This window comes from Manis javanica, chromosome 1 (assembly GCF_040802235.1).
Source record: "Manis javanica isolate MJ-LG chromosome 1, MJ_LKY, whole genome shotgun sequence".
Taxonomy (NCBI): Eukaryota; Metazoa; Chordata; class Mammalia; order Pholidota; family Manidae; genus Manis; species Manis javanica.
Window position 1 is genome coordinate 16,284,478 of NC_133156.1, and position 26,399 is coordinate 16,310,876.

A 26,399-nucleotide genomic window follows, 5' to 3' on the forward strand; every position below is an offset into this window, starting at 1 on the left:
TGATACTTTCCCCATGACCATCAGGTGCTATTTGGATGTAGAAGGAAAGGAAGTTTCCCCCATTCATGTTTTAAAAAATCTATTCTTTTGTTCCTTCGAGCTTTTCAGTCGCACAGAATGCGAACCTATCTTCACCTCTTAACTGGTCATTTTATATCCACTGAGTATAAAAATCAGTGTGCATTGAGAGAACATAGAAAAACCATAAAGGATAACGTAAAAACTTAAGGCTTATGTATGATAAAATGAAGTGAAATTATAAAACGGAAAAAATGTTCAGCTAACAAATTGTTAAGGTCCTTAATAAGAACATTTTATATAAAATCAACAAACATTACAAACAAAAATGAATATTCATTTCATGAAATACAAACAGGCAAACTTAGATGTTGAAGAACATGCCAGACTTACAAATGAAGGCAAGTTACTCAGTGCAGATGGCTGGTTTGAAGGGTGGGCTTTAAAAATTGAGTAACTTGAGTGCCCAGATGTTTCCAACTCTGGTGGTACCACCTGGGCGATCTTTTAAATTTCTTAACCCCAGGGATGGTTTGAAGATTAGACTACCTCAAGTACCTGGTACACAGTAGCTAAGTAGTAGGTATTATAATAGACTAGCAACAGTTAAAAAGATTAACTTGGAGAATTAAGGGAGCATACACTGTTGCACCTTGGTGGGTACTGTGGTTATTTGACATCTATCCTAAGTGTGCATGTCTTTTACTAACCCCACCGCCCCTAAAGCAATTCTGCAATTCTGTTCTTAGAAAATAATAACCAGACAGACAAGCTCCATTGCAGCATTATGTGGAATAGCAAAAACTTGAGAACAGCTAGGCTCCCAATACTGGGAGTGGTTAAGATATTTGCATGTATGTCATGGAACTCAACACAGCAATGAAGCTGTGTCCCCTGACTCTATCTGCTTATTTCCCTGGTGTATCGGTTTAAAACACAGCCTACGAAACACTAACACACATGCCCATGATGACACACAGCCCCCCACCATTAGGAGGAGAAGGCTGAGGAATATGCAATAGTTGTGTTGTTTTTTCTGGGTGGTGGGTTATATTTTATTCAGCTTTGTAGTTTTGAAAACTTTCAATAAACATGCAACTTTTCTTTCAGGAGAAAGTAAATTTCATTTAGAAAAGAGGAAGAAGCATATATAAGGAACAGCAAAAAAGGAAAACCAGATTTTCATACAAAGCTAACTTCATTGCTGCTATCACGGTTTATACTACTCCAATCCCATTTTTAAATTAGTGACAAAATTGTTTAGAAATGACACTGTACGATGAACTTTATTTTAAAGCTCATAAAAGGCTTCACAACATCAGTTACAAACAGAATCAACATTTTTCCATTTTACACCTTCACATGACAATGTACGAGAGATTTAAAGTTTTTGTTTTGCATGCTGCTAACACATTTCACTAGTTTTTACTTTACTTGTTGGATTTTTAATAATACCAAAGCAAGAAATCATATTCTATTGGACAGAATTCATCTTAAAAAGCCCTTGTGAAACCAAACTTAGTCTTGTTGATCAACATCCACACCCATACACATGCTGAAAGAGAGAGCAAAATGCAAGAAAACTACCTTGGCAGGAACAAATGCTTAAAGATTTTAATCACAGCCCTCTTGAACAAGCAGTACAGTTTATTTTCTCGAAAAGACAAAAGTCAATTTCATCCTCAGTGATGCAAATGGTAATAACTGCACAGAAGCTTAGTATGAATTCACAATTCCACAGGAATCTGAAAGTTACCAAGGCAATTTTCCCTTTCAGGATCGTAACAACTACAGACTTAAGCTTTTTCTCTTTTTCCATATAATACACAAAATTTCTAAACATCCTTAAAAAAGAAAATATAAATAGTCTCAGTATGTTAATGTAGAATCACATACTATGGCAAAAATATTTCATTGATTGAAGGACTAAGCCAATTTAATGTTATCTAATCTAAGTCCATATTAATGGAATTCTTCTCATTAGGGTAACATTCACCGTTCTGATGTGGTGGTTCAGTGTCAAAGTTATTTTTGCCTTCTAAATCTTCTTCCTTTTTATCAATATTTGGGCCATTTGGAGTTCTTTCCAGTTTGGGTGATTCAATTTTTGGTTTGGGTTGTGTTACGACGGGTTCACAAGTGTTATTCAACTCCTAAGAAAGGAAAACAGAACTGCTAATCAGATTTTAACTCAGACCCATCCAGTTCATTTTCAGTTACTTCCCTACATACCTGAGCCAGTGTTTTTTTCTACGAACTCCAATTATACATATCTCAAAGCATTCTATTTTCCCATTATATTTGCCCAAACTATTGCTTGAAGCCTGATCAAAAGAGATTATTCTCCTCCAATGCATCAGGGACTTGGTAAATTCTCACATATTAACTTCATTTAATCCTCACATTATTAAAACAAGAACTATAATCCCCACCAATGGAAGAAAATGGCCAAGCAGTTAAATAACTTTACCTCAAGATCAGAAAAACTAGAGAGCAGAGCTGAAATTCAAGCTCACAGCTCAGGACTTCAAAGGCTCGCACTTCTTTAACCTTCATTGTGTTTGAATGTTCTTCCAGTTCCTTAGTTTTCTTCCCAAATTCCCTCAAGCCTCACACACTCGGAAGGCCTTCCCGGATAGAACACCAACGTGCGTCCTCACCGCTGCCCAGCATTTCCTGACCCCTCTGACTCTACTTTCACCCCAGCGCTCATCACCATGTGACACGCCTCTGTGCTTGTCCCCGGTCACCCTGCTCACCCAGCAGCTGGCTCCACGGGGGCAGGGCCTTTTTTGCACACTCCGAGTTGCACCCCTAGAACAATGGCTGGTGCATGGGAGGCGCTCAACAAATGTATTTGTTGAACTTTATGAATAAATGAAAAACTGGAAGTTTAACAGATTATAAAGTCTTCTATATTTTGCGCTAACAATAATGACCTAAGAAATCCGGTCTCAGTCAGAATGAGGTAAAAGTTTATAGGAAAAATGGCTTCCTGTAAGGTTCAAATGATTCCAACTTGAGTCTCCAAGAAAACACAGCAGTGAACGTTAGACAACACTCACCTTTATTTTCGCTTTAATGTCCTGAGCCCGAACAGCCGGGTCCTGATCGAGACTCTTTTTAGCCTGAGCATTCATGACATTATTCATCCACTCCATCACTTCATTAACAGACTTCTCAACCTTCTTCATTTCAGACTCATCAATATGGTTATATTGCTCATCCTGAATGGAAAAAGCATGGTCGTTCTGTAGAATTAAGTATTTAAACAGTAACGTCTAATTTGACCCAATGCCGCAGGAAGTTTAAATCTATCTCTGATCTCAAATACCAAAAATAAGCTTCTTATATAAGAACATTTGGCTCACAGGGAAGGTTCTTCAACCTAAAGATCAGCTGATTGAAACCTAGGCTGACTTCCTCACTAGGTGCAGGGAGACTCACGTCACTCCTGAAGTCGGCTGCTGTCTTGGCGTAGTGCTGCAGTCTCTGTCCCAGTTCTTCAAACATTTTTGGCCGATCCTCAGCTTCCTGGAACCGAACTTTAACGGGAGTGCCAATTTTCTAAAACCAAATGTTTTAAGTTAATGTTTGTCTAATGATATTTTAGAAGTCTACAGTCTAAAACACAGGTACTACTTTCTAAGGGTGAAAAGGGCCTACCTACCATCAATTCTTCCAGCTTGTCAACATATGCTTGCTTGGCTTGGTCTTCTCCTTCTTCATAGAGCCAGTTTTCAGTCTCTGTGAGCAGCTTCAAAAAATGTTGATGATCCTATATATGAAACAGGAAAATCATTATTAGTGGCCATCTTACTTTAAAAGAGTTCACAGTAAAATAGTCATCCTCAGAAATGTAAATCCAAGTAGCAAATCTTATTTCTAGGAAGGCACTCTGATTAGCTGGAATCTCTTCACTGAACAGTATCAAGGAATAATAAACACTCTCCCATTAGCCCCATACAGTATTTTACACAAGGGATCAAAGGTTCTTCTTTGGCTCCTTTTACACAGAGACATCTGAAAATTTTTGGTAAGCCGCTTTGATTGACTTACAGTATTAATGTCAGAAGTTCATTTCGGGACGTGTACACACTGAAATGGGGTCATGGAAGAGCAGTTAGGTTCCTTTCCTACTTTCCCAAACAATTAGGACTTGATCAGTAACTTTCTATTCACTTCCACAAATTATCAAATACTGGAAGGGAAGCTAGGTGAGTTGACAACTCAATCACTGAACACATGAAATTAATCATTGCTAATGAATTCTTATAAAGTATGTATTTCGACTAGCCTGGCTTGGATCATCTCTACTTCAGAATTCCAGTCATAATCCAGGAAATGTTAGGGCAGAGTTGAGAACTGAAATATATAGTAGCCTGAGGATCTTAGGACTGAAATAGACTCCTAAAAGTAAACTAAAAACTTCAGAATTAGAAGTTAAAAAAACCATCCTGGATTTCCATGTAGATAGATGATTGTTTTCCAAGTCCCACCTTTCACAGCTGTGCTTCTGAGATTTATTCAGAGCCATGCTGACTCTGAAGGAGCTTAGAGAGCGGCTAGAGGGAATAATGGTGCCCGATAAATCCTGCAATGACTAGAGCAACAAGTCTCATGGGACAGAACAGTGACACAGAGCTTCCAAGGAACCAGTCATAAAAGCCTCAGGGCTTTGAAAGCAATGGTTTTTCTCTTATTGATCCTTCATAGACCCCACGACTATGACGTCATAGGCCCTGAATAAATGGTTGACACCAAAAGCGCATTGGGATAAGCGGATAGAAAAGAACCACACATGACTAGTGAGCTTCTCTAGGACTTTGTTTATACAATTTCTATTTCAAGTTGTTTTCTCTTCTCCAAAAGCTTATTACATATTCTAGAAATTTAAATGTCAAATTTGATACTGAACATTTTATATCAGATAAACTAAGAACAGAACTCTAAACATACCTGATCACATATAAATTTTTCATATGGGCCACACAGCTTATCCCTGAACTCATAGACATATTCCTCCACTGCATTTTTAGCATCGTTTCTTTCTTTTTCCAGTTTATCCTGCATTATCATCTTACCCTGTCAGGAAACAGAAAAGGTTAATTCTAGCCTTCTGTTATCTCTAAAATTTTAACTAGACTCTGGTGTTCACAAAAGCAACAATACCAAAAAACAAAAAACAAAACAGTTCTAATTTATACCTCATAAATTCTTCCAAAGAATCCTGCAAAGGTCCCCATTTTCTAAATTCACATAATGTGTCATGGGGTTTTTAACATTTACGTATTACATAGTATTATATCCGAAATGTGAAAACTAAGAAGAAAACAAAATCACTTTTATATATTTATTTTCTTTTCTGTAGTCATAATATGGTTATCTCATATTGGGATTAATATTAGCTAACATAACATATAACATTAATCCTAACACTTGGCCATCACACTTTAAAATCAAGGTAAGACAAATTTACTTATATGCATTTATCTGTATCTGACATGATCACATCAAATATAAATATAAATATATACAACTTATTTGCATCAATTCAATAAATGGAATATAATTCATTGTTAAATACATGTCTAAACACAATGTTCCCATCCCAGTAAAGGAAAAGTGAATCCCAATCATCTGACACGTCCTAGACCAGAAAGAAGCACGACCTATCTTAATAGAAATACTTATGTGGCCTGAGATACCACCTGTATTGTGCTGTGAAGGGCACACTGGCATCCAATTTCTTCCCAAGAACTTGGCAATCAGTTTTATGCCAAGCAGAATGTTCTACGGTAGAATATATATCTTTTTAAAAAGGATGCAAAAATAGAAACAAACTTGTTCAACAAACTAAACAAAATTTAGTTTTGGCTTTATCTCATCCCTAAAAATACTTAAAACTTAGGATATGGGAAGGTATTATAGGCATTTACTTATCAGAAATATGAGTAACGGGGCCAAATAACTGAACATATTCCGAAATGACAGATCTTACCTCCGTCTCAATGTACATGTTGAGAAGGTCTTTCCCCAGCTGCCAGACCAAGTTGGCTTCAATCGGCAGCTCGACATTCACAACCTTTATTTTGGGTTTTTTAGCTTCTGGAGGCTGATCAACTTTCTTTTCATTTGCCTTAGGAAAAGGGGTAGTAAAAAGTGGAAAATTCTTAAATGATCCTTGGGGGAAAAAAATCTCCCTATTATACTTACTGATAACAGGCAATATGATTCTAAAATAAAATCTCTAAAATCATAAAGACGGGGAATGAGTAAGAACATCTAATTCCCAACCACCATGTTAAATCACGGCTGCAATTAGAACATGCTATACTAAGAATTCACCAGGATATTTTTCTCTTTTGTTATTAATCTCAATCGCTCCAGCTAAAGCTTTTCTTCATTGGTCTTTACTTTCTATAAAGCCTTTAAGCATTATCTGTGACTTCAAAATATCAAAAACATTATTAAATTATCACATCTTTAAGTTATAGTCCAGAATCTAATAGTAACCTAAACAGACTTTCACCTAAGCTAAACATGTTAGGATCGGTTCTAGTCCTGTATCGATCCCTATATCCCCATATTATACCTGTTTAATTGCAATTAGCACTATATAGATGAATACCTTTTAAAATTTCCTACTGAATTGGAGAATACATATACACAAATACACACACACACACTGTATGCACATATCCTTATTCCAACTATCTGCCTTTGAGTCATATCGCTTCTTACAAGCAACTCCACAAAGTAAAAAGAGATAAAAGACTCTTAAAACAGCAAGTGGAATGATGTAGCAAATATTAACAGTTTACCGTAGTGTTTCAAATATGTAAATACTGGGCTAAAGAAGTAAGTATCTCCCATGGCCTTTATATCTTTTTAAACCTTTTCTATGTATTTCATTTTTGCGGTTTCCTATGATGACAAATGACGAAGAACGTAATTCAGGAAACTCAGCTGTAGAACAGACTCGAAGATAACGGGGTATAACACGCCCACGCCGGCTGGGATGGAGGTCAGGGAGGGGACATGTCAGAAGACACAAACACTGCCACACTGGGTAGTGGGGGGGCTACAATGGCACTAACATTCTAGGCACTTACAGGAGAGATGGCCACTTGGAAGAGGTTTGAGGACGTGCCTAAAATAACAAAGACTGAGGTGGTACTGGGACCTGTGTCCTAGACTGGCAATGAAGATCCAGTCAGTCGGCCTATAGTCCCCTATGCCGCCTGCCGTTTGGTGCCCGTGAGAACCTCCAATATATGCGCGTGCTTTAGGGGTCAAGAGCCACAAGAAAAAAAAAGATGACACCTACACACAGCCAAACACAGGAGTGCAACAAATACTCGGGAACCAGTGGATCACAGTGCATGGGGGTCATTTAAGTCAGGGTAAGACTATCCGGCAGCACAACATTAAACCAGCCACGAACAGAACCAAACCCATCACAGAACGGCACTGAGGGTGTTGTGCAGCCCTCCGAGGGGGTGCATGGTAACGTTCCAAGGGCTTGACACAAGCGGCCCCACGTACAACTAAGAACATGAGATGCTACCGAACGTCATGTTCTAGATGGGGACGGAGCCTATCAGCACGAATCAGTGGAGGCCTAACCCTAAGTGAAGGGAAGTGGGCTGAAGTTAAGGAGTGACTGTTGCGAAGAAAGCAATGCTAGTCCACCACCGTCACGTAACGCCTTAAGGGGAACAAAGAAGGCTCAGATTAGGACCTATAGCTCCTATCAGGACCCCATAGATCAGCAAGGCCAGGGGAGACTGAACACTGGAAATTTGTGCCGAGTCTAAAACGTATGTTAACCCCAATGAACACCTCTGTAATGTCTGAGAGCAAAGAATTCTATCCTCTGAATGTGAGAGAAAACCACATCACTAATGAAAGGTTAATACTTTACATGCAACTTGCACAAAGAATGAGGTTCTACAAAACAGTGATCCCGCAGTGACACGGACACCTCCCCCAAACCCATCTGACCATGATCTTCAAAGGTTTGATTAGCAGCTGTTATTTTTCAAGGGAAACACACAACTACTTAATTTAGCTTCCAGTACATACTGTGGAAGTACAGCAAAAGAATGATTACTTTGAAATGCAATCTGGTTATTATCAGATCACAATTAATTGATTTAAATTCAACAGGTGATTTGAGACAAAGTTTAACTAGACTCCTATAGCCCATGTATTTAGCATCAGTCTAATTCAAGTATTAACTGATCACACAGCACTGCATGTGTCTATTTCTGCTTTCACATTAGCAGACACCCTGGGCACTAGAGAAAACAAAGGCTATGCACTGGTCTCTTGTTGCTTGGAATGGCAGTTAATCAAGAGAAGCTTTCAGGTGAAAAGCAGGATATTCAATTCCCTCAGTTGAGCTTGAGAACCTCGAACTGGTTTTAGATGAAAATCACATAGAAAATAAACAGAAAAAATCCTATGTAGAATAAGAGACCTCGGTGCTTGCTCTTGAAACTGCAGATTTAATGGTGTCATTAATGATCACATGGTGCAAACATTGTCTAACGGAATGAACTAGAAGAGTCACTCACTTTGTCAGCATCTGGGATTTTGTTTTCTTCTGAGGTAAGTTCAGGTGAAGGGGGAGACTGTGAGGGTTGTTGGCCATCGGTTTGTACCTGGGGCTGTGTTCCAGCTTCACTGTTGTCTTGCTGGATATTTTTCTGAAATGAAAGCCCAGGCACAAAGGATGTAGACAGCAGGTGTACTTGTATAAATTTAAAAGGTTATAGGGCACCAAGACAGTATGCTCAGTTTCTGAAATCTTAATAGATGTGGGAAAAAGATACTGATTTAAAAGCAAAATGAACACAAGACACTCGAAAACTTCTTAGAAATTTTAAACCTGCAAGAAATTCTTTGAATGACAGCAGTTAATAGAGTTAAATAACATAAGCAGTAGGCATTCTGATGGTGTGATGACAAACAAGAACTCTCCCATAAGAAGCTTTCAACTAGCCTTGTGCAGTTATTAACTCAAAATCACAGGAAACAGGTGCGTGCTCCAGGCCTCTCTCCCAGAAACAAGATGCTGACGACTTCACCAGCAGGCATCATGCATCCCAACACGTTTCAGTGAACCCAACAGTTACGTAAAATACCCAACTATCAGTTATCTGGGGGCTGGTCGTTTCAGCATACAGACAGGCAAAGCCCTTCTCTGTCCACTTTCTCTTTGTGACCCAGCTATTCACATCTCACAAGATCTCTGGACAAAGGACATATGCTACATGTTAGTAGACCTCGATTTCCAGCAAATCAGTGCCTGCCAGGATGTTTTCCGTGTCAGGGAGAAGCATGAAGCATTCACTACTTTCTGTCCACCCTGAAGTCTCTCTTACTTTTCTTTCAGAGCTTCAAGAGTCGAAGGCACTAAAATATTCAGAAGCAAGGCACTCCTGGTATAAAAACATCCAAAAGGGACTAAGAGATTGATAGAGCCGGTGTTGGAATAACGGGGCTGTAGCCAGGCAAGAAAGTACACGGCACTGGTCATGTAACTCATTACATCCAAGTCTTTCTAGACAAGAACAAAACTAAGGCTCAGATGTTAATGCTCATTAAATGTTGCAGAATGATAATAGTAATAAGAGTTCTCTGACCACAAGATACCACACTTTCTCACATCTGAGCTCTACTATACTGGCTGCTCTTCATTTAAGCTATTTCTGATTATTACCCAGAAGTAAACAACAATAGTTGATTTTAAAGTCTCTTAAAATTCTTCTGTTGACCATGTATAACAAGCACTCATGCTAATGGAAGTCTAAATTAAGAACACAAACAATAATTTTCTTTCTATATTCTACACTCTTTTCCTCCTTCCTCCCAATGTATAGCATTTCGTGTAAATAAAAGCAAGTTTTAAAAATACCAAAGCTAATTTTGCCATACAATTTTTTAAAATTAGCTTTAATATTAGGCATCCATTTCACCAAATAGTTTCGTAATAGCCTTATTTTCCTTAATTTTCAGTCAACATTTGACTTTCTGAAAACAGTCTATGTCTTCTACACTTCAAAAAACCTTTACCTACTCTAACTAAATTGTCAGATACCAGTTTAAATTAAGCTACAGAGAATTTAGTCACACTCCACCGAATTCCAGGCAATATATTACTAACACTTACCAACTGCTGCTACCATCATTACCCAAGATTCTAATAAACATTGAGAAAAACCTATTTTCATCTTTCTCTGTCCCTCCTCTATAGTCTGGAATTAAGTCTCCGATACCCGAACCCCACGCCTGGCCCCCAGCTCACATCAGCGTCCCCGCTCTCGGGCGGCCTCCGGGGCTGGCCCTCCACGTCCGCCTCCACGGACGGCCCCTCGCTCTCCTCGGCGGGGACTTTCTCCACCATGGACGCTGTGGACACGGTGAAAATGCCGTGGGTGTTGACGCGGACTTTGACTTTCACTCGAGATTTCTCTCCATCTTTCTGCGCAGAAACATTCTGAACTACAAAGCGACCTAAAACAAGAAGAAACTGACAATTTTAGAAGTGAATCTAGATTTCTATGAAGACAAAAGGCAAGAAATAAAGGTCGAAAGTACTGCTATTCCAAAATCCCCCCTTTCTTTACCAACTGACTTTAAGTCCTTTACTGTACACTATAAACATGTCCTCCTAAAAAGACTTCTAAGTGTACAGAATACTTATCCTCCTTGAGATTGGTCTTAATATGCCCAAACTTTCAAGCGCGAGGGTGCTCTCGGGGCTGTTCTCACTCCACGCTCACCACGCAGAGCCTGGGAGGCAATGACGGGCGCTCCCCGCTCCCAGCGTGCTTCTCCAGCTGCGTGACACAAACTAGACGTGAAAGTCTGCTAGCACATGGAAGGCAGATGCTATCCAGCACACGCTGCATTTTAATTTTATGGAGTCTTTCAGAGAATACTGTTTTTCTAACTGAATAATCAAACTTTTTCCTATGTTTTAAATAGGTGAGCTAAAATCTGTATCAAAGCCTGAAATCACTAAGTATTATAATAGAGTAGTTTCAGAGCATAACGGAGTAGGAGGGGAGAATGCCGACTGACCCAGACTTTCTGGACTTGAATCCTGGCTGTGTAACCTGCTGCACGTTAGTGAACCTATCTACGCTTCTGTGGATTAGTGTTTACTGGGCACGTAATACTGCACCAAATGCTAAGTGTTAGTTATCAGCTTTACCAATAAGTACGATTATTCCAGAGACCACTAAACCAAAATTAAATTATTTTGAACATTTTATGTACAAAAGACTATGAGATTTAACAGCCTTGTAGTTAAGGTGTAGTCTACACAAACACACTGAAAGTTATAGATTTAATGTCCAGGTCAGTGAAAGATGTTGGAAAAGACCTTTAATTATCAAATCACTAGTTCGGGAAATAACTGCCATAGGCCCACTAAGCATTTACTATGGGGTATCCCCAAAGAGTCCCATGAGAGTGCAGATGGGTCTTTAAGAATGTGCAAGCCTTTCAGTTCAGATGGTAACATGAAGAGTTTGATACCATGTGAAGAGCTTGGACTTTACCCTCTGCACAATAGGGAAATAATGTTGGGCCCAACCTGTCAAAATTTTGGTCTATACATAGTCAATGCTTTCCCGAATTAATTTCTTACCAATAAATTTTTAAGAACTGCTAAAAAAAGAAAAAAAAAACGTAAACCTTCTGTCTCACAGCATTTTTAGTCTTAAGTAGTAAGAAAGGAAACACAACTGGCTGGTCAAAACTCCTTCGAACAATCTTGTTAGGTAAAGGTGTGGGGCCAGGGTCCATCCTGAAAAGATCTAGCATTACTGCCGATTTACTCAAAGCCTGACAAAGACATCTGTGCAGAAAACACCTACAGCTCTCCCAGATTCCCAGAGTTACTATGGGTCAAACTACATGGATAGTATAAGAGATGTATTTTTATTTTTTTAATTCCAATTTTATTTTTATATATTAAAACTGTCATACTTTTATTATACTATTATATTTAAATTACCTGTGTGACAAATGAATATATGCTCATTGAAAATATTCAATTCACACATAAATTTGGGGGGTAACAAAAGAAGAGAAACATTAACATTCCTCCCTTTTCCAATATGCTCAAGACTTTGGAGTTACCCATTCACAGTCTTTGGTGCTTATCTTTGAGGTCTTTGTACTATAATATGCTTACGTGCCAAATGTATAATTCAGAGATGTCTGCTCTGTAAATGGGAACTGTTTAGTAGACAAATGACTGCATGACTTGCTTTCTCCTAACAGCACCTGCAAATCTTTCAGGGTACATCATCTATCACAGTAGTTCTCAAACTTCAGATGCATTTTTTTAAAAGATTACAATACAAAGGTACATTTGAGAAGTAGTTTCAGTGGCTTCTGAACTGGAAGTAACATTTCCCACCTAGAAGAAAGATTAGAAGTAGGCGGCAATTCTTCAAGTAAAGACTGTATCAGAGTAGGAAAAATATTAGTGTCCCTAAACATATATACTTGGAGGTACCGGCAACACTAGCAAGGCACTTCATCATTATAAGCCAGTTTACTTAACCATAAAATGAAGAAATGTCTCCATTACTGTTATCCTAAATTAAAAACATCTTCCCAGGGAACTATGTTCGACTCAACATTACTAAAAATAAGAAACCTTTTTAAGTTTGTACACTGACTAAGCAAGTCTTTAAAAACATGTAACAAATTGCTTACCGATTTTTGCTTCTGGATATGGAACTCCGTGAGGATCAGAATAGAAAGCTTCTAGCTCGAAAGGCCCCCTTCTCAAGAAGGTGAGAACTTTGGAGAAAGGAGCAGCGTGGTTCCGAGTGAACACTTCATGAACACTAGAGGGAGGAGAAGGCCTTCAGTGTTGCCAATATTTAGGCTTGCTGTGATGCACAAACAGAATAAACTAAAGTCTCTATCAATTCTCTCTCACCATGTATAATACCAAAATCAGAGAAATATTTTGAAAGGTTTGGTTGTTCAAAGACCCCAGTTAATTAGACATTCTAATGTAAAAGTCACTTGTTAATTTCCTTTTTTATACTGAAATACAGTACTCTGGAAGTTATCTCCTACCACATACCCTTCAGTATCTTCTGAATCGTGGTTCCAAACCAGAGATATTGGAAAAGGAACTGCATCTGTGATGGAAAATTCTCTAACTTTAAAGGCTGGGGAAAGGATTGCACACTTGAAGAAAAAAAAAAAAAAAAGTTATCAGGAGCATGTATATTCAACCACCTATTAATAAAAAAATCAATTCAAATGGGATGCGTAGGCTTAAAATTCAAATTCAAAACTGTTTACAATGTGTCACCTTAAGCATATAAATATGACACCTATCACTAGATACAGAGACAAATTAACACAGTAAGCTTAGGACAGCAACTGTCAGTTAGGAGCAAGATTCACAGGGGCTTAGGAAGAAACCTGCTGTCTTTCCAGAATACCTGATAGCCGACTATCACTTCTGAATGTGTATATTCATCCACAGACAGCTCTGTCCACTCTGCTTTTCAAATGCTAAGAAACTGAAAAAGGGTAAAATCCACAATCTTCCTATTTTCAAGTAATTTTATGAATGAAGCAAGCAATGACAAACTCAAATTTGGGGTAGATGACACATAGCAGACACATGGATTTAGACTAGTCACATAAAAATTACTATGTAGACGACTAGTCTAAAAGTTACTTAATCCCTGATTAGCATAGGATTCTTCAAAAAGAGGCCAAAGAATTATCCTCCAAGGTTCCTGGGAATTAGATTTAGTCAAGGAGGCACACCGCATTATCATGGAAAAAGCAGAAACAAAGACCCCATGATGGATCACAAAGATACAAAGAGATTATAAGTAACAATCACTACCTACATAATCTTCCTTTTTAAGTTTTAAAGAGTAGTCTAACACCTTTGTCTACATAATCTGTTGCTTTATATTAAAAAAAATAGTGCTAACTAGATCAAAATTCAAGCATGTTAGCCTGAAACTTTAAACTACTTAGATTTGACTATAGTATCTGGACTATAAGCTATTACCCATTTTCTTTTTTAATCAATAACTTCTAGATTTGCTGTTTTTACTTTGCCCAATAAACTTCCTGCCTCTGAGCTGCCTTACTTGATAAGCAACTTAAATCAATTCAGAGGTGGGGGGGAAACAGCCGTTTTCTAAAACCAGGGTTAACTAATATTCTTAACCCTGGAAATGGCCCCAAATCAATTCCTTATTACACCAGGTTGCCATTCTCATTCCCCCACATGTGCTTTGGAAAGACTGTCACCACCACCCAGCAAGTTAGTGCATTCCAAGCTGTGCTTCCCAGGACACCCTCAGAATCATGCCTGCTCCTAATGCCCAGATTGAGACACAAGCTCCATAGTTCTTTGAATCTTAAATTCCCTGGATCTCTCACATTTGAAGATCCTTGTCTGGCCACAGCCTTAGAAAAGGATTTAAAAGTAACTCCCCTGTGATACCTAATTTGGCCCAGGGCTCTGCTTATTCTATGACCCCACCACAATGAAATAAAACCAAGCAGAAATGGTTCAAGAAATGAGCACCAAGAGGAAGAGGCTGGGAAAGCAGTACCTGGAGAGCACAGCCTCTGGCTACGGCCTCATCTGCATTGAGCGTGGTGCTGACATCTTTTCCAAAGAATTTGGCAATTTTTTCTTTCACAGCTGGAACTCGTGTTGTGCCTCCAACTATCTCAACAGCACTCACATCTTCGACTTTGAGCCTAGTTTGTTCCATCAGTGAATGAAGCGGAGCTTCGATCTTTTGCAGGAGTTCAGCACAGAGTTCTTCAAATTGTGCTCTTAGCAAATAAGAGGAACATGTTATAAATCTTTAGACCAATATTCATTCCGTCCTTAGTTTTTAAAAATAAATCCTATCAATCCAATGAATTTTGTTTGTCTTTTCTTCCCCTCAAACACCCTGGATTCCACATGGGCCAAGTTTAACTCTACTACATAATTTGGAACTTTTTTTTCCTGTAAATACACAAAGCAGTTGCAGAAAGGGGATGGGAGAGATAATAAGTTCTATTGGAATTACTTTAGAAGAAATCTCTTTTATATTAGAGTGCTGTTCTACTCCTAAATATTTTATGTCATTCAATTCTCACTAAATATTTATTCCCATTCACTTCAAAATACTTCTGTGAAATATTTTGCGAAACCATATTCAATTTCTCAGAAATACTAAAACACGAAAAATACCAAAAGACTCCATCATGAGAGCGCTCAGCCAAGATCTTTTTAAAAACCCTCTTTGCAGGAGTGACCCTAGTGCAAATGATCTTTCTATATGCAGCATACATACGATCTTGAAATATAAGCCAAGCCTCCAAACACTACAGATGGAACTGACACCTGGGCTGAAATTTCTGAAAGAAGTTCTATTTAATCTGGCAGGATTCAAAACCCACCTGTTCATCTTTCCTGAAACATCTTTGTCATTCATAAAGCACTCGATATTCAGTGGTAGGTCCGTGCTGTTAGAGCTCATTAGCTTTTTCAGTTTTTCACACTCCTGATACAGACGAAGGAGTGCTCGAATTTTGGATTTTGCATCCAACTTGTACTTAGTTTTAAATTCCTCACAAAAATGTTCCACTAACTTTTCATCAAAGTTTTTTCCTCCTAAGAAAGGATCAAAGGCTGTTCCAAGTACCTAATTTAGTCAAAACAACAAATATTCTGGTTATTTTTAATTATATTTTGATTGAGAATTTTACATATAGCTATTCAAACAACTGAAGACTAATAGGCACAAGACTTCTTTGTAAAGTACAACATGAAATCCAAGTCAATTAGGAGAAATGTAACTACAAAATCCAAATGAAATGCTAACTTTTTTTTTTTTTTTACTTTCAATGATTACACAGAGGATAATCTTAAAAAGCCTTTTTTTTCTAAGCAAGAATACAAACGAGGATGCCAGGACAATTATATCATCTTTATAGAGATCAACCTTAGGACTAATTCCTTGTTCATGCCATTACCCAGAGTTCTTCATTACTAAGACGTGCACAGTCAAGCTCAGAAGCTTACGGTAACAACCAATATAACACATTCAATGTTTCAGTCACTTGCTTCCAATTTATGTCTTTACCTTCAATTTTCCCTTGTTAAAGGCGCAGGCACACACTTGAAAGGCTGAGTGTCCCATATCAACAAAAACAACTATCCGAGGTTTCTCATCCCAACATGGTAGATCCTGCTTATAAATCCCATAATTCAAAGCAACTACAAAAAAAAGTATGTTTCAATTCTTTTGTTCACAGTTCTCAGGAATTTCATCGTTACCAAAGTAATTACATGAGGAAACTTGACTATACTTCAAATAATCAAAGGTGAACATGTTTCTTTTATACCAGACTTCATACTAATTTTCTTGGCATCAATTGCTTCTTCCTTTTCTGATTTTAGAACAATACTCTCACTTTTCAATGTATGAACAGATGAGACAGAGAAACATGCATGTTGCAAATACAATGAAATGTAACCATAAACATATCAGATCCATTACATAATACTTACATTTTAACCACAACCTGCCAGGAGACTGCTTATTCAAAAAAATTAAGAATTTAATAAACAACTACAGTAACAGCAGTTCCTACCAATGTTTTTTAGATCCAGAGCAAATAAATCATGTTAGTTTTTTTCTGAACTTTGAAACCACTGTATTTCTTATCATGTACACCTAAGAACACACCTTTACCAATATGAATTAAAGAGTTTAAAAAAAAATTATTACAAATATGCGGGACGGAAGTCCTGTTTGCTTTGCTTGAATACACTGAGTTGTAACAGAGCTCATCTGCAATCAATCGGAGTAAGCGGATAAAAGCTCTAGGACTGCTCTGTCACCACGCTAACCCTGCCTCAACACAACGCCTGGCAAATCACGCAGCTTAAATCAGTATTTGGTAGAAGATGATCAATAGCTAACTACATATATTTAGAAAACATGAAAAAAAAATTAAGCTAAATCAATACTTGTAGTCAAGACAGTTGTGAAACCCAGAATCATAAGGTTTGGGGAAAACTTGTTTCTTAACTAAACACAATGTAAAGAAATAAAAAACTAAATCCAATACACCTAATCCAAAGGATTAAAATAACATAAAAGAATTTTCTAGTGAAAACAGATTCCTAAGTTTGAAAAAAAAAAAAAAGCCCATTTCTCTTTAAATACAATCATCTGAAAAGCTGCAATTTTTGCTTTCAAACCTAACACATTTTTTAAAAGGCTGTATTTCCACATCTACATGAAAAGGTATTTAATAATAGCATCTTCGTGTGTCTTAAATCTAGGTCTGATAGGCTACCCACTTCTACACAGTTTTACTCTTACCAGCTGTCATGTCATTCATAAGCCTTAAGCAGTTGAGGCCAACAATCTGTGCAGCATCTAATACAGACCGCCTCTCAGCATCGGTGAAGAAAGAGGGGACCTACGAACAAGAAAGATTTTTAACTTGTCTGGAACACAAAAATATTTAACAAATTCTCACAACCACTTATAATAAATTCAAAACAGTCCAGCCAAGTCATAAAACAACTAGAACTTTAGACTTAGTTCCTTAACTTTCAGAAGAGTTAACCACTTTTCAAGACGTCCCTAAATTATATTATCAAAGTAATCTTTATTATAACCAAGCTATAACCCAAAAAATTGACAGTACTCGTAACAGTTATGAGAGAGTACTCACTGACAGTTATTTAAATCTAATAGAAAGTTTTAAATATAAGTGGATAAAATACCATTTCCAAACTAGTCTTAAATTTCTACTGACATTTGGAAATTATAATACTAAGTCAACATTTAACGTTAAATGCAATTAAGCTGTAGGTAAATACTATAGAACAAGATAACACAGAGCTAATTGTAGCATATGCTACTGCCATTTAGTTTTTACTGGCTGAATTTAAGCATTAATAGAGGATAGGGTACCTTCTAATTCAGTAGACCTGTTAAGACCACAAAAACCATTTTTGAAAAAGCTTGTTGATTTTCCTAAAAGGAAGAGCAAAAACAGCTCAAGGGGTGAGGTTTCTTATGGTGTTGACTTGTGCTTCTGTATCTTCGCTTTCTAGGACGTGAGTTTAACAGGGACGCTCTCCAAGAAGAGATTCTAACGATCATTCATAGGCCCGCTTAACTGCAAAGTACCTAGCAGGAGACTTAGTACAGTGGCTTCCACATATTTTTCTAAGAATTTGTAGATGCTTTAGAAAGATAAAGCAAAGAGCAATGGTGGGTCTCTGCTCACCTTTCAAATCAGAGCACTGTGTTCAGCAGTTTTCTGTATTAGGTCATTTAAAAATAAAAACTAAGTTAAATTAAATTAAAAAAGAATGACTACTGACTTTTAACTCAATTCTTTAATTTTACCAGAGACTAATAATATAATTTCTCCAAAGAACAGCCATATATTCGTTTAGTGGAACACCTTCTGTAGCGCAAGGGCAGTAAGGGAAACTTGGGTCTCTTTGCCTCTGGTCTTTCATGCACTGGGGTACACTGCCACAAGGGCTTCCGGATGGTCTGGGCAGGCCGCCCTGACTATGGTGCCATGCAAAGACCACGGTGTACGTAGGTCCATCACAGACCCTCCTGGTGCAGAGCATAACCACAGCAGATCAACAGGTGACCCTAGGTGTTTGGGAAAACAGGATTTACAAACCACCTTTCTTCAGGGTCCAAATAAAAGATGGCATTTGTCCATTTCAAATACTCCTTTATCTATCAATTGTCCACTGGAGGTAGTGGACTTACCAGTGTTAAAGATCTAGGTTTTGTCACCACTGGTAGATTACATTTAAAAAACTTCTAATGCACTGGCTCTCAAATGAGGGTGAATTCTGAAAAAGCACTCATGTAAGTATGCAAGTTGTCTAACGGTGTATTAGCTAACCATACTGGAATATCGCCTAATTCAACCAGTCTTTATTTTCAAAAAGCCCCAGATTTTGATTTGCACCTCCAGTCAAGAACCTTTGCAACTTCTGGTCTAAAATACACTCCGAAAAATACACTCCCAACCTACTCCAAAATGCTCCTGAACACGATGCTAATACAGTCCAGTAGGATTCTGATCTCCAATAACAGAGCATCTGTCACACATTTGATACTTAAGAGTAACAGAGAAGGGAAAGTAAAACACAATGCCTTGCTGATGAATTCTGTACTTACTGAAATAACACAATCTGTCACTGGTTTCTTGAGGCTGTTTTCAGCAGTTTCCTTTAACTTAGTCAACAGCATGGCCGTTATCTGCTCCACACTAAATAGATGGTCTTCATCCATGTACATTACCTATATTGAGGACACCATGTTTTCAGCACTATCACACTTAAAGCTACATGCTAACACTAATTTCCAAATACATTACATATTCTCTTTCATAAAATCTTTGTTACAATTGTTTAAAAAAGAAAGGAAAAGAAAGGTAACAGGGGAAGGAAAGAAAACACAGGAAAAAAGAAAGGACATTTCCCCTAGAGATGAAGGGGAGGGAAAAAAAAAAAAAGCTGGGGCTGATTTCTTTGCCTGTCCAAAGAACCAGTCAAAACATTATGGAAGGTAGTAAATTTCCACTCTAATTGAAGAGATGAATCACTGGGATAAATATTATTTTGTACAGATCATAAGACAGGAATGTCTCTGCTAGTTTAAAAAAAGATTTCTGATTGTATTACACTATTGCTCTCCAAACAACTGCAACTGAAATAGACTTTTGTTTGATATGACAACACAATTTAGGTTTTATAAACACCACTAAGTAAACCTAAATTTTAACAACTGCCAAGAAGTTACAAGAAACACAAATTACATGGGGAAAAAAAAAGGAATAAAAAGACTATCTTGTCCAATTAAAAAATCTGAGTTAAATATTTATTAAGAATAAAGTACTCTCCTCTATAGATGAGTTAGTTTCCTATTAAGGAGTCCAAGGTTGCTCCATTACCTTTATTCCAACGCCACCATTTTTCATTGGAACTAAATTGTAACTTAAGTTTTCCTTCTCCTTTTGAATGAAGGGGTCATTGAATGCTCGGCCATGAAACCTCTTGAAGTTAGACACAGTATTGTTTGCATGAGTGATTTGCTGCAAAAGAAATTAATTTAAAATTTTTCTATTTCAACACCTACCAATACTTAATAGCAATTTTACAGAAAGTCACCTGTGCAACTCAAACCCTATGGATGTTAAGTAGCTTTCCCTGGAACCCTGAATTTCCCCATCAATGAATGGATTTTATTTTTCCTTTTCCCCTCAAAACGCCAGATGGTAGGCAGTGAGGGAAAACAAGATGCACTACTGTTACCACAAACTTTAAAATAATTGCAAAATCTGTATAAGTCAAAGATGGTCAAAGTATCACTAATAAAGCTCAGAACACACCAAGAGATGCCTCACTTTAACTTTTTTACTGAACTTAAGTTTTCTAACCCAATAAATGAACAAGTAAGGAGATCTAGAAGAATTACAGTCAAATTACATATTTTTAAAGAATTAATTGTTATAGTAATTGCTAAGTGGTCAGGATAATACTTTTGTGCCACAAAACAGATCGCTATTTTTCCTACTAATAACATGCAAGGCTAATTATCTATACCAAAAAAACATGAGGCAAGGAGAATTCAAAAACTTTATAAATGACTTGATTAACTTTAAATTCATGCACATCACTTTCGATGATTAGACTCTGGATTAAAATGTCCCACTTTGTAGTATATTTCACTCAGAGATGTCAGCAGTGGGAAACACTTAAAATACAGAAATAATTAAAAGATTAAAAACTAAGACTGATAAAATTATAAGCTTGAAAATATAAAAACAATTTACTATTTATTTCCTCAGAAATAAATAGAAGAATACAGCTTGGCAGCACTAGTTTTCAGACAATATGGAATTTAAGAATACGTCTATACTAAATGTGATTCTAAAACTGAGATGAACTGCATCCAGGAATCTGTGAGCTAGATACAGGCCTCATCTAATGCTCTGCATTTAACCACGAAGTGCAACAACATCTTAGGCTTGGGATAGCAGTAATCTTTAGGAGATTATTACAATTCACTCAAGTGCCTCTCTTCCTTTTGAGCATGTCATTTTGTGAGTGAATAACTATCTTCTCCCCTGTTTTTTCCCTCTTTTGTCTGTACCTCTTCCAACTAGTCATAATACAGTATTTCAAGAATTAGGGTTTGGTTTCTTTTTTAGCAATAGTATTTTCTGTATTTAAAAGAATTTTTTCAAGTATTATTTTAAAGCCTCTCAAAAGGGACTTCATATTTCATATTTGACTTTATTTTTTCTCCCCAACTCCAAGGGCTGAACAGTTAAGTGAGCCCTAAATGGGGCAACATACATAAATGAGTCACATTCACATAAAGTAGTTTAACAAGTGAAATTTCAGTAATTTATTCAGTCTAATATATCTAAAATACTATGACTTCAATGTGCATTCACTATAAAATAGATTACTTTATTTCAATTTAAGTCTTCCAAATTTCATGTGTATTTTATACTTCACATTTCAATTCAGAGCAGGTACATACCAAGTACTCAATAGCCACATGTAGCCAATGGCTATCATGTTAAGACAACACAGATCTAGGCAAAAAATTCTCCCAGTCCTACCTTGATTAACCTCAAAATGCTTTTAAGCACAAAACTTCTAAAAGGAATCTTAAATGAGTATTGTAAAAAAGTCACACAAAAGCAACTGATTAATAATTTTTTTAAATTAGATAAATTAGAAGGTAACAAAGTTACTAAAAATTAAGCTTGGCAGATTAGAAAGTTAAAGTAGATCTTATTCAATAAAACAAGAAGGGGGGAATGGAAAGAAAAAATAACCATCTAAGGGCTCATAAAGAACACTTGCATTACATTACTAAAACTCAAAAATAGATAGGCTTAGGCGTACTTGTGTGTGCCCTTGAGGTTTTGCTTTGCAAACAGCCCCTTTAAAACGTGACCAGAATTCTCTAACATACCTGATTTTTGGCTGCTACTCCAATTGTTCTGTTTTTTGATCCAAATGATATGACTGATCTAAAAGACACAAAAACCACATGTTCCAAAATATTAGAAAGCATAAATGTGGATATTTTTAACTGACAAGAGAAAAATTCTCATACAGATTTCCTACCCATGGTTTGGAGAGGAGAGGCCCAAGTACAGCGCAATTTTGGCGTCTACAGCTTTGGGCAGATACTCAAAGTGGGGTCCACTTAACTGCTACTCTGCAAATCCAATCTAGGTAGCAGTCCTACCCACCACCCTCCCAAAAGTCTGCTCATAACATCAGGGGACATTTTCCAGTACCTCAAGTACCATGGTAATTCAATTACCAGGAAATGGACATTAGCTCTGAAGAGTTTAAGGGTATGACTAATCTGGTCCTAGACATGTGTTAACAATACACTCACTCTACTTCTCAGTCACAACTCTATACACATCTAAATTACAACTCTTTACAGAATCACTGTCATTACCTATTGCTGTCATCATATGACATCTGTCTCTTCAGGATAAAATGTCGTTACATCAACTCCAACAACTAGCATACAGATTGCTTCTGGAGTTTAACAGAACAGAAGTGAGCCCTACAGAAGACCCCACTTCAAGATGTGTAAAAATGATGCAGATCAAGTGTCCACAGCAGAACTGAGTATTTGTGGGAAAGGAATGAATTATCAGTTACCTTCTCACCTTAGAAGAAAAGTGACTTGTGAATGTGAGGCAGCCTTCTCAGCAACGGAAATGAAAGGGTAGCACAGAGCAGAGGAAAGCACAGGAAAAGTCTAGTCAGGAGGAGCTAAGTGATTTTTTAGGACTAGAGGGCAGGCAGGAGCAAAGGTAAACGAGGTGGACAAAATGGGACTATACGGAGGGCATTAAATACCAGACTGAGTCAAATTTAAGTTTCGCTATAATACAGACATCCTAGAGCTAGTTTAGATAAGCAGGTGCTAAAAGGCATCTTAAAAGCCAAGGGTAAGTAATAACGGTGAATGTAATAACCACATTGTTTTTCTTGTGAAACCTTCATAAGAGTGTATATCAATGATACCTTAATTAAAAAAAAAAAGCCAGGGGAAGTGTTCAAGCAAGGCTAGACTTTTAAGATACACTTCAGAAACAAAGTATTAACTCACAACGCATTTCAGAAAGAGACTCTAAACTCACAATACAACTGCAGAACGAATTCACTCATTTTCCAACAGGAGAATCAATCCTATTTAGCAGAAATTAATAGCCAATGCAATTGAGTCAAACATTTAAAGAAAATAAAGTTTTACTGCCCTCAGTTTACATTTTTTCAGAGACATGTCTTTAATTTCGGAGTGGTCACTACAGCCACGTACACATTTTTTCCTATTCTCTGTTGAACAGCTTTTCTTTCTCGAATTGGATCAAAAAGAACAAAGATGTAAACTGAAGCCAGGCATGGAAGTCTGATACAGTCTTCTTTACCATACTCCAATTACGGAGCCCTCTGCGCAACTCAAGTACTGACTGCAGGCTTGCAATAGGCAGAATCAGGGGTGTTCAGGGAATTCGTGTTCCCAATGCTACTCGCATTGTCAAATATTCACAGATTTTCTGATTTTTCATACACCTTCAGAAATGTTCATCTCCATTCAAATAGTGATAACAAGCCCAGTCATTTTGCCTTTGGGCTCACTGTTTCATTCTACACTTTTTATCTTGAGTTCAGGGCATTTAAAAATAAATACCTACATTAATTTCCCTGAGAAACATGCATTTGTTTCTTCAGAAAATAAGTCACTCCAAAAAGTTGCTTTTAAAAATGTTACCCTTTGCCGACCCATGCTAATGCAGAACACAACATTTAATTCACAGACATCCATCCATCCTTTTCGGGTGTTCCGGCACAAAAACGATGCAATTTTTATTTTCTCTCTTTTACTTAAACGGTGCAAAATTAGGAAAAAGCTGGAGCATGATTGAGGATTCCTCTTGGAGAGGAATTCTCACAAAACGAAAAAGAAAAGGACTTTCACGTCTTTCACAAAAATGATCCCAGGCAATTAAGACAAACAAACCACCTTAGCAACCCACAGAATGGGTAAGAGGCACACTCATCAAAGGGGCGGCCCTGGTCGCTAACAACAGACTGCCTGCTCCCTGGACAAGCAGCAGCCAACAGGCTCTGGAAGGTTCCAGTTCATTTCGAGATTCACAATGCGGAAGAAAAAGGCTCAGCTGCCCCGGCTCTGCGGTGTGCAAAGACACGCTCGGAGGGAGGGGGACGAGCTGGGGGCGGCTCAGCCAGCTCAGAGAGGCCGGGTGGGCACACGGGGGCGGCGGCGTTAGAAGCTGGCTAAGGTGTGCCAAGAAAAAGGAGCCAAGTCGCGGGCTTGGCCGCAGCCCGGCCCCCTCCAGGAAGCCCGCCCAAAGTGACGACCCCAGGAGACTCCACTCGGACTTCTCTTGGCCCCGTGAATCGCCGAGACACCCCCTGTCCAATTCGTGGCGGCAAGCTCCCCACCCCAACTCCTGCACAAAATCCTGCCCCGCCGGGGCCCTGGTACCCAGGCCTCGGGGAGGAGCGGCCCGCTCCCCGCATCGCCCTCCGTCCGCGGCGGCGCCGCGCAGCCTGCCAGCCAGCCTGGCGTCCCCGAGACCCCCACCCCCGCCGGTTTCTCTCCTCGCCCCAGGACCTGCCACCAGCGCCCCCCGCAGACTCCCACTTACGGGGTGCACCGGTCGCTGAACTCGTTGGCGATGGTCTCGATGCCCCCGGCCCGGGCCACCGCGATGTAGCAGCTCTGCGAACCCACGTCCAGCCCCACCACCGACATGGCCGGCTCGCGGTCTGCCTCCGCCTCGGGTTGGGTGTGTGTCCTCCGGCCGCCGCTTCCTGCCCCTGTCGCACGCCGCTCCCGCGTGGCCCGACCGCTCCTCTGTCACTCGCGCAGACACACGGACAGTCGGCCCGTCTGGAAGCTCCGGCCTCCCGGGGCCGGTGGCGGCTCGCAAAGGAGTAACCACGGGTGACCACGGGTGAAGGTGGCGCTCGGGTATTCGCGGGTCGCTCCGCAGCTCCGCCGACTGCCTCGGACACCCGCGCGGCGCTCAGCTACCGACCCAAAAGGGGAGGTCCCAATTCCTCTGCCTTATGTATCTCACTGATGAGAACTTTCCAGAATCTGCGGCATTTACTCACCGGCGCCTCCACCGGCCCCTCCACGTGCCACTTCCGCTTCCTTATTCTCGAGCCTTCTCGAAAGATTCTACCCAATGGGTGGCTGCTCCCTCTGGGGGCGGCCACCGTTGCCACGGTGACAAGGAAGCCGCTCCGGCGATATTGGCTCAAGCAGCCTGGCTGACCCGCCTACGCCTCCGCCCTCCCCAGCCAGAGGCTCTTTGCTGTCCTAATAAAACGGGCAATGAAGAATGACTCGAAAAATCGGGATCTTCATAATTTACTAATGGGTGACGGTGTCCGACACTGAGACCCTAAAGAGAAGCTGGGCGAGCGGAAGCCGACTCCGCTTCGGCAGAGACCCTAGTCCCCTGGACCCTGAAGAGGCCGACGAGCTGGCCGGAGAGCACGTCGGGAATCGTAGTCTCCTTGAGCGAGTGCCTTCCCCTTGCATGCTGGGATGTGCAGTCCCGGCCGCGGTGCGTGCTGGGACCCGGCTTTGTCCTGAGAGGCTCCCGAGAGGCCGCGTGTCTTGCAGCGCGTTCGCGAGCTTTCGCCGGCGGTGGCTTCCTTCCGCTTGCGTGCTTGTTTTGTATTCGCTTTTATTGTGGTCTGGATCACCGTACAACTGGTAAATTATGAATTAGAAGAAGGAATTTCTGTTTCAACCGCTAATAATAAGCACAAGGCTTGTGTTAAATATAATTCTTGAGCCCGCAGGATGTTCTTTTGTGGAATAAAACGTTAGGGGTTTATGCTCCTTTTTTTTTTTTTTTTTTTTTTTTTAAGGAAACATTTTTAGATGTGCATTAATTTGGAAGGCTCTCTGCGGTGTCACTTTGTTTATTTTTGATAGGCCTGGCTTGAACGGACCTGGTTCTACCCTACCTCTGCTAGCTGTAAAGTAAGCTTTGCTTCCTGGTTGGTCAGGAGCAGCGATGTCTCTATTAACTTATTTTTGGTAAAAAGACAAGACAAGCAAATAAAAAGAAAAGGTGGACCTCTGCTGCTATGATCAGGTGTTTTACACCTTCTACCTGTTTAAGTTTGGTAGTTCCTTGCTGCACTCAGGCAGGCACATAAAAATACAAGCACAGTTGAAACGTGTGTAACTGGGTAAATGAGTTGAGACCTAAAG

At 39.1% G+C, this 26,399-nt stretch overlaps 1 protein-coding gene across 2 annotated transcripts; it reads right to left on the reverse strand.

Moving 5' to 3' along the window:
* Positions 1–1,285: 1,285 nt before the first annotated feature.
* On the reverse strand, positions 1,286–25,323 carry HSPH1 (heat shock protein family H (Hsp110) member 1). Of its 2 annotated transcripts, XM_017660962.3 has the most exons (18): positions 24,811–25,322; positions 22,083–22,140; positions 20,044–20,184; positions 19,269–19,391; positions 17,427–17,526; positions 16,179–16,312; positions 15,493–15,737; positions 14,649–14,877; positions 13,142–13,248; positions 12,763–12,896; positions 10,334–10,542; positions 8,601–8,732; positions 6,020–6,157; positions 4,978–5,103; positions 3,689–3,796; positions 3,466–3,585; positions 3,084–3,245; positions 1,286–2,171 (listed from the first exon to the last, which is right to left on the reverse strand). In XM_017660962.3, the coding sequence occupies exons 1-18, from the start codon at positions 24,915–24,917 to the stop codon at positions 1,965–1,967; spliced, it is 2,580 nt and encodes an 859-aa protein (XP_017516451.3). In that variant the 5' UTR covers positions 24,918–25,322; the 3' UTR covers positions 1,286–1,964. The 2 variants fall into 2 exon arrangements, with proteins under 2 accessions (XP_017516451.3, XP_073085011.1); XM_073228910.1 differs by lacking the exon at positions 8,601–8,732 and having other exon boundaries at positions 24,811–25,323.
* Between the last annotated feature and the right edge of the window lie 1,076 nt (positions 25,324–26,399).

Excerpts from the sequence above, each read along its gene's own strand:
- HSPH1 (XM_017660962.3), bottom strand. The coding sequence starts at position 24,917 with ATGTCGGTGGTGGGGCTGGACGTGGGTTCGCAGAGCTGCTACATCGCG. Across the intron at positions 6,158-8,600 it reads AAATCCCAGATGCTGACAAA|GCAAATGAAAAGAAAGTTGA; the intron begins GTGAGTGACTCT and ends CCTTTTCCTAAG. Across the intron at positions 3,586-3,688 it reads ACAAGCTGGAAGAATTGATG|AAAATTGGCACTCCCGTTAA; the intron begins GTAGGTAGGCCC and ends ATTTGGTTTTAG.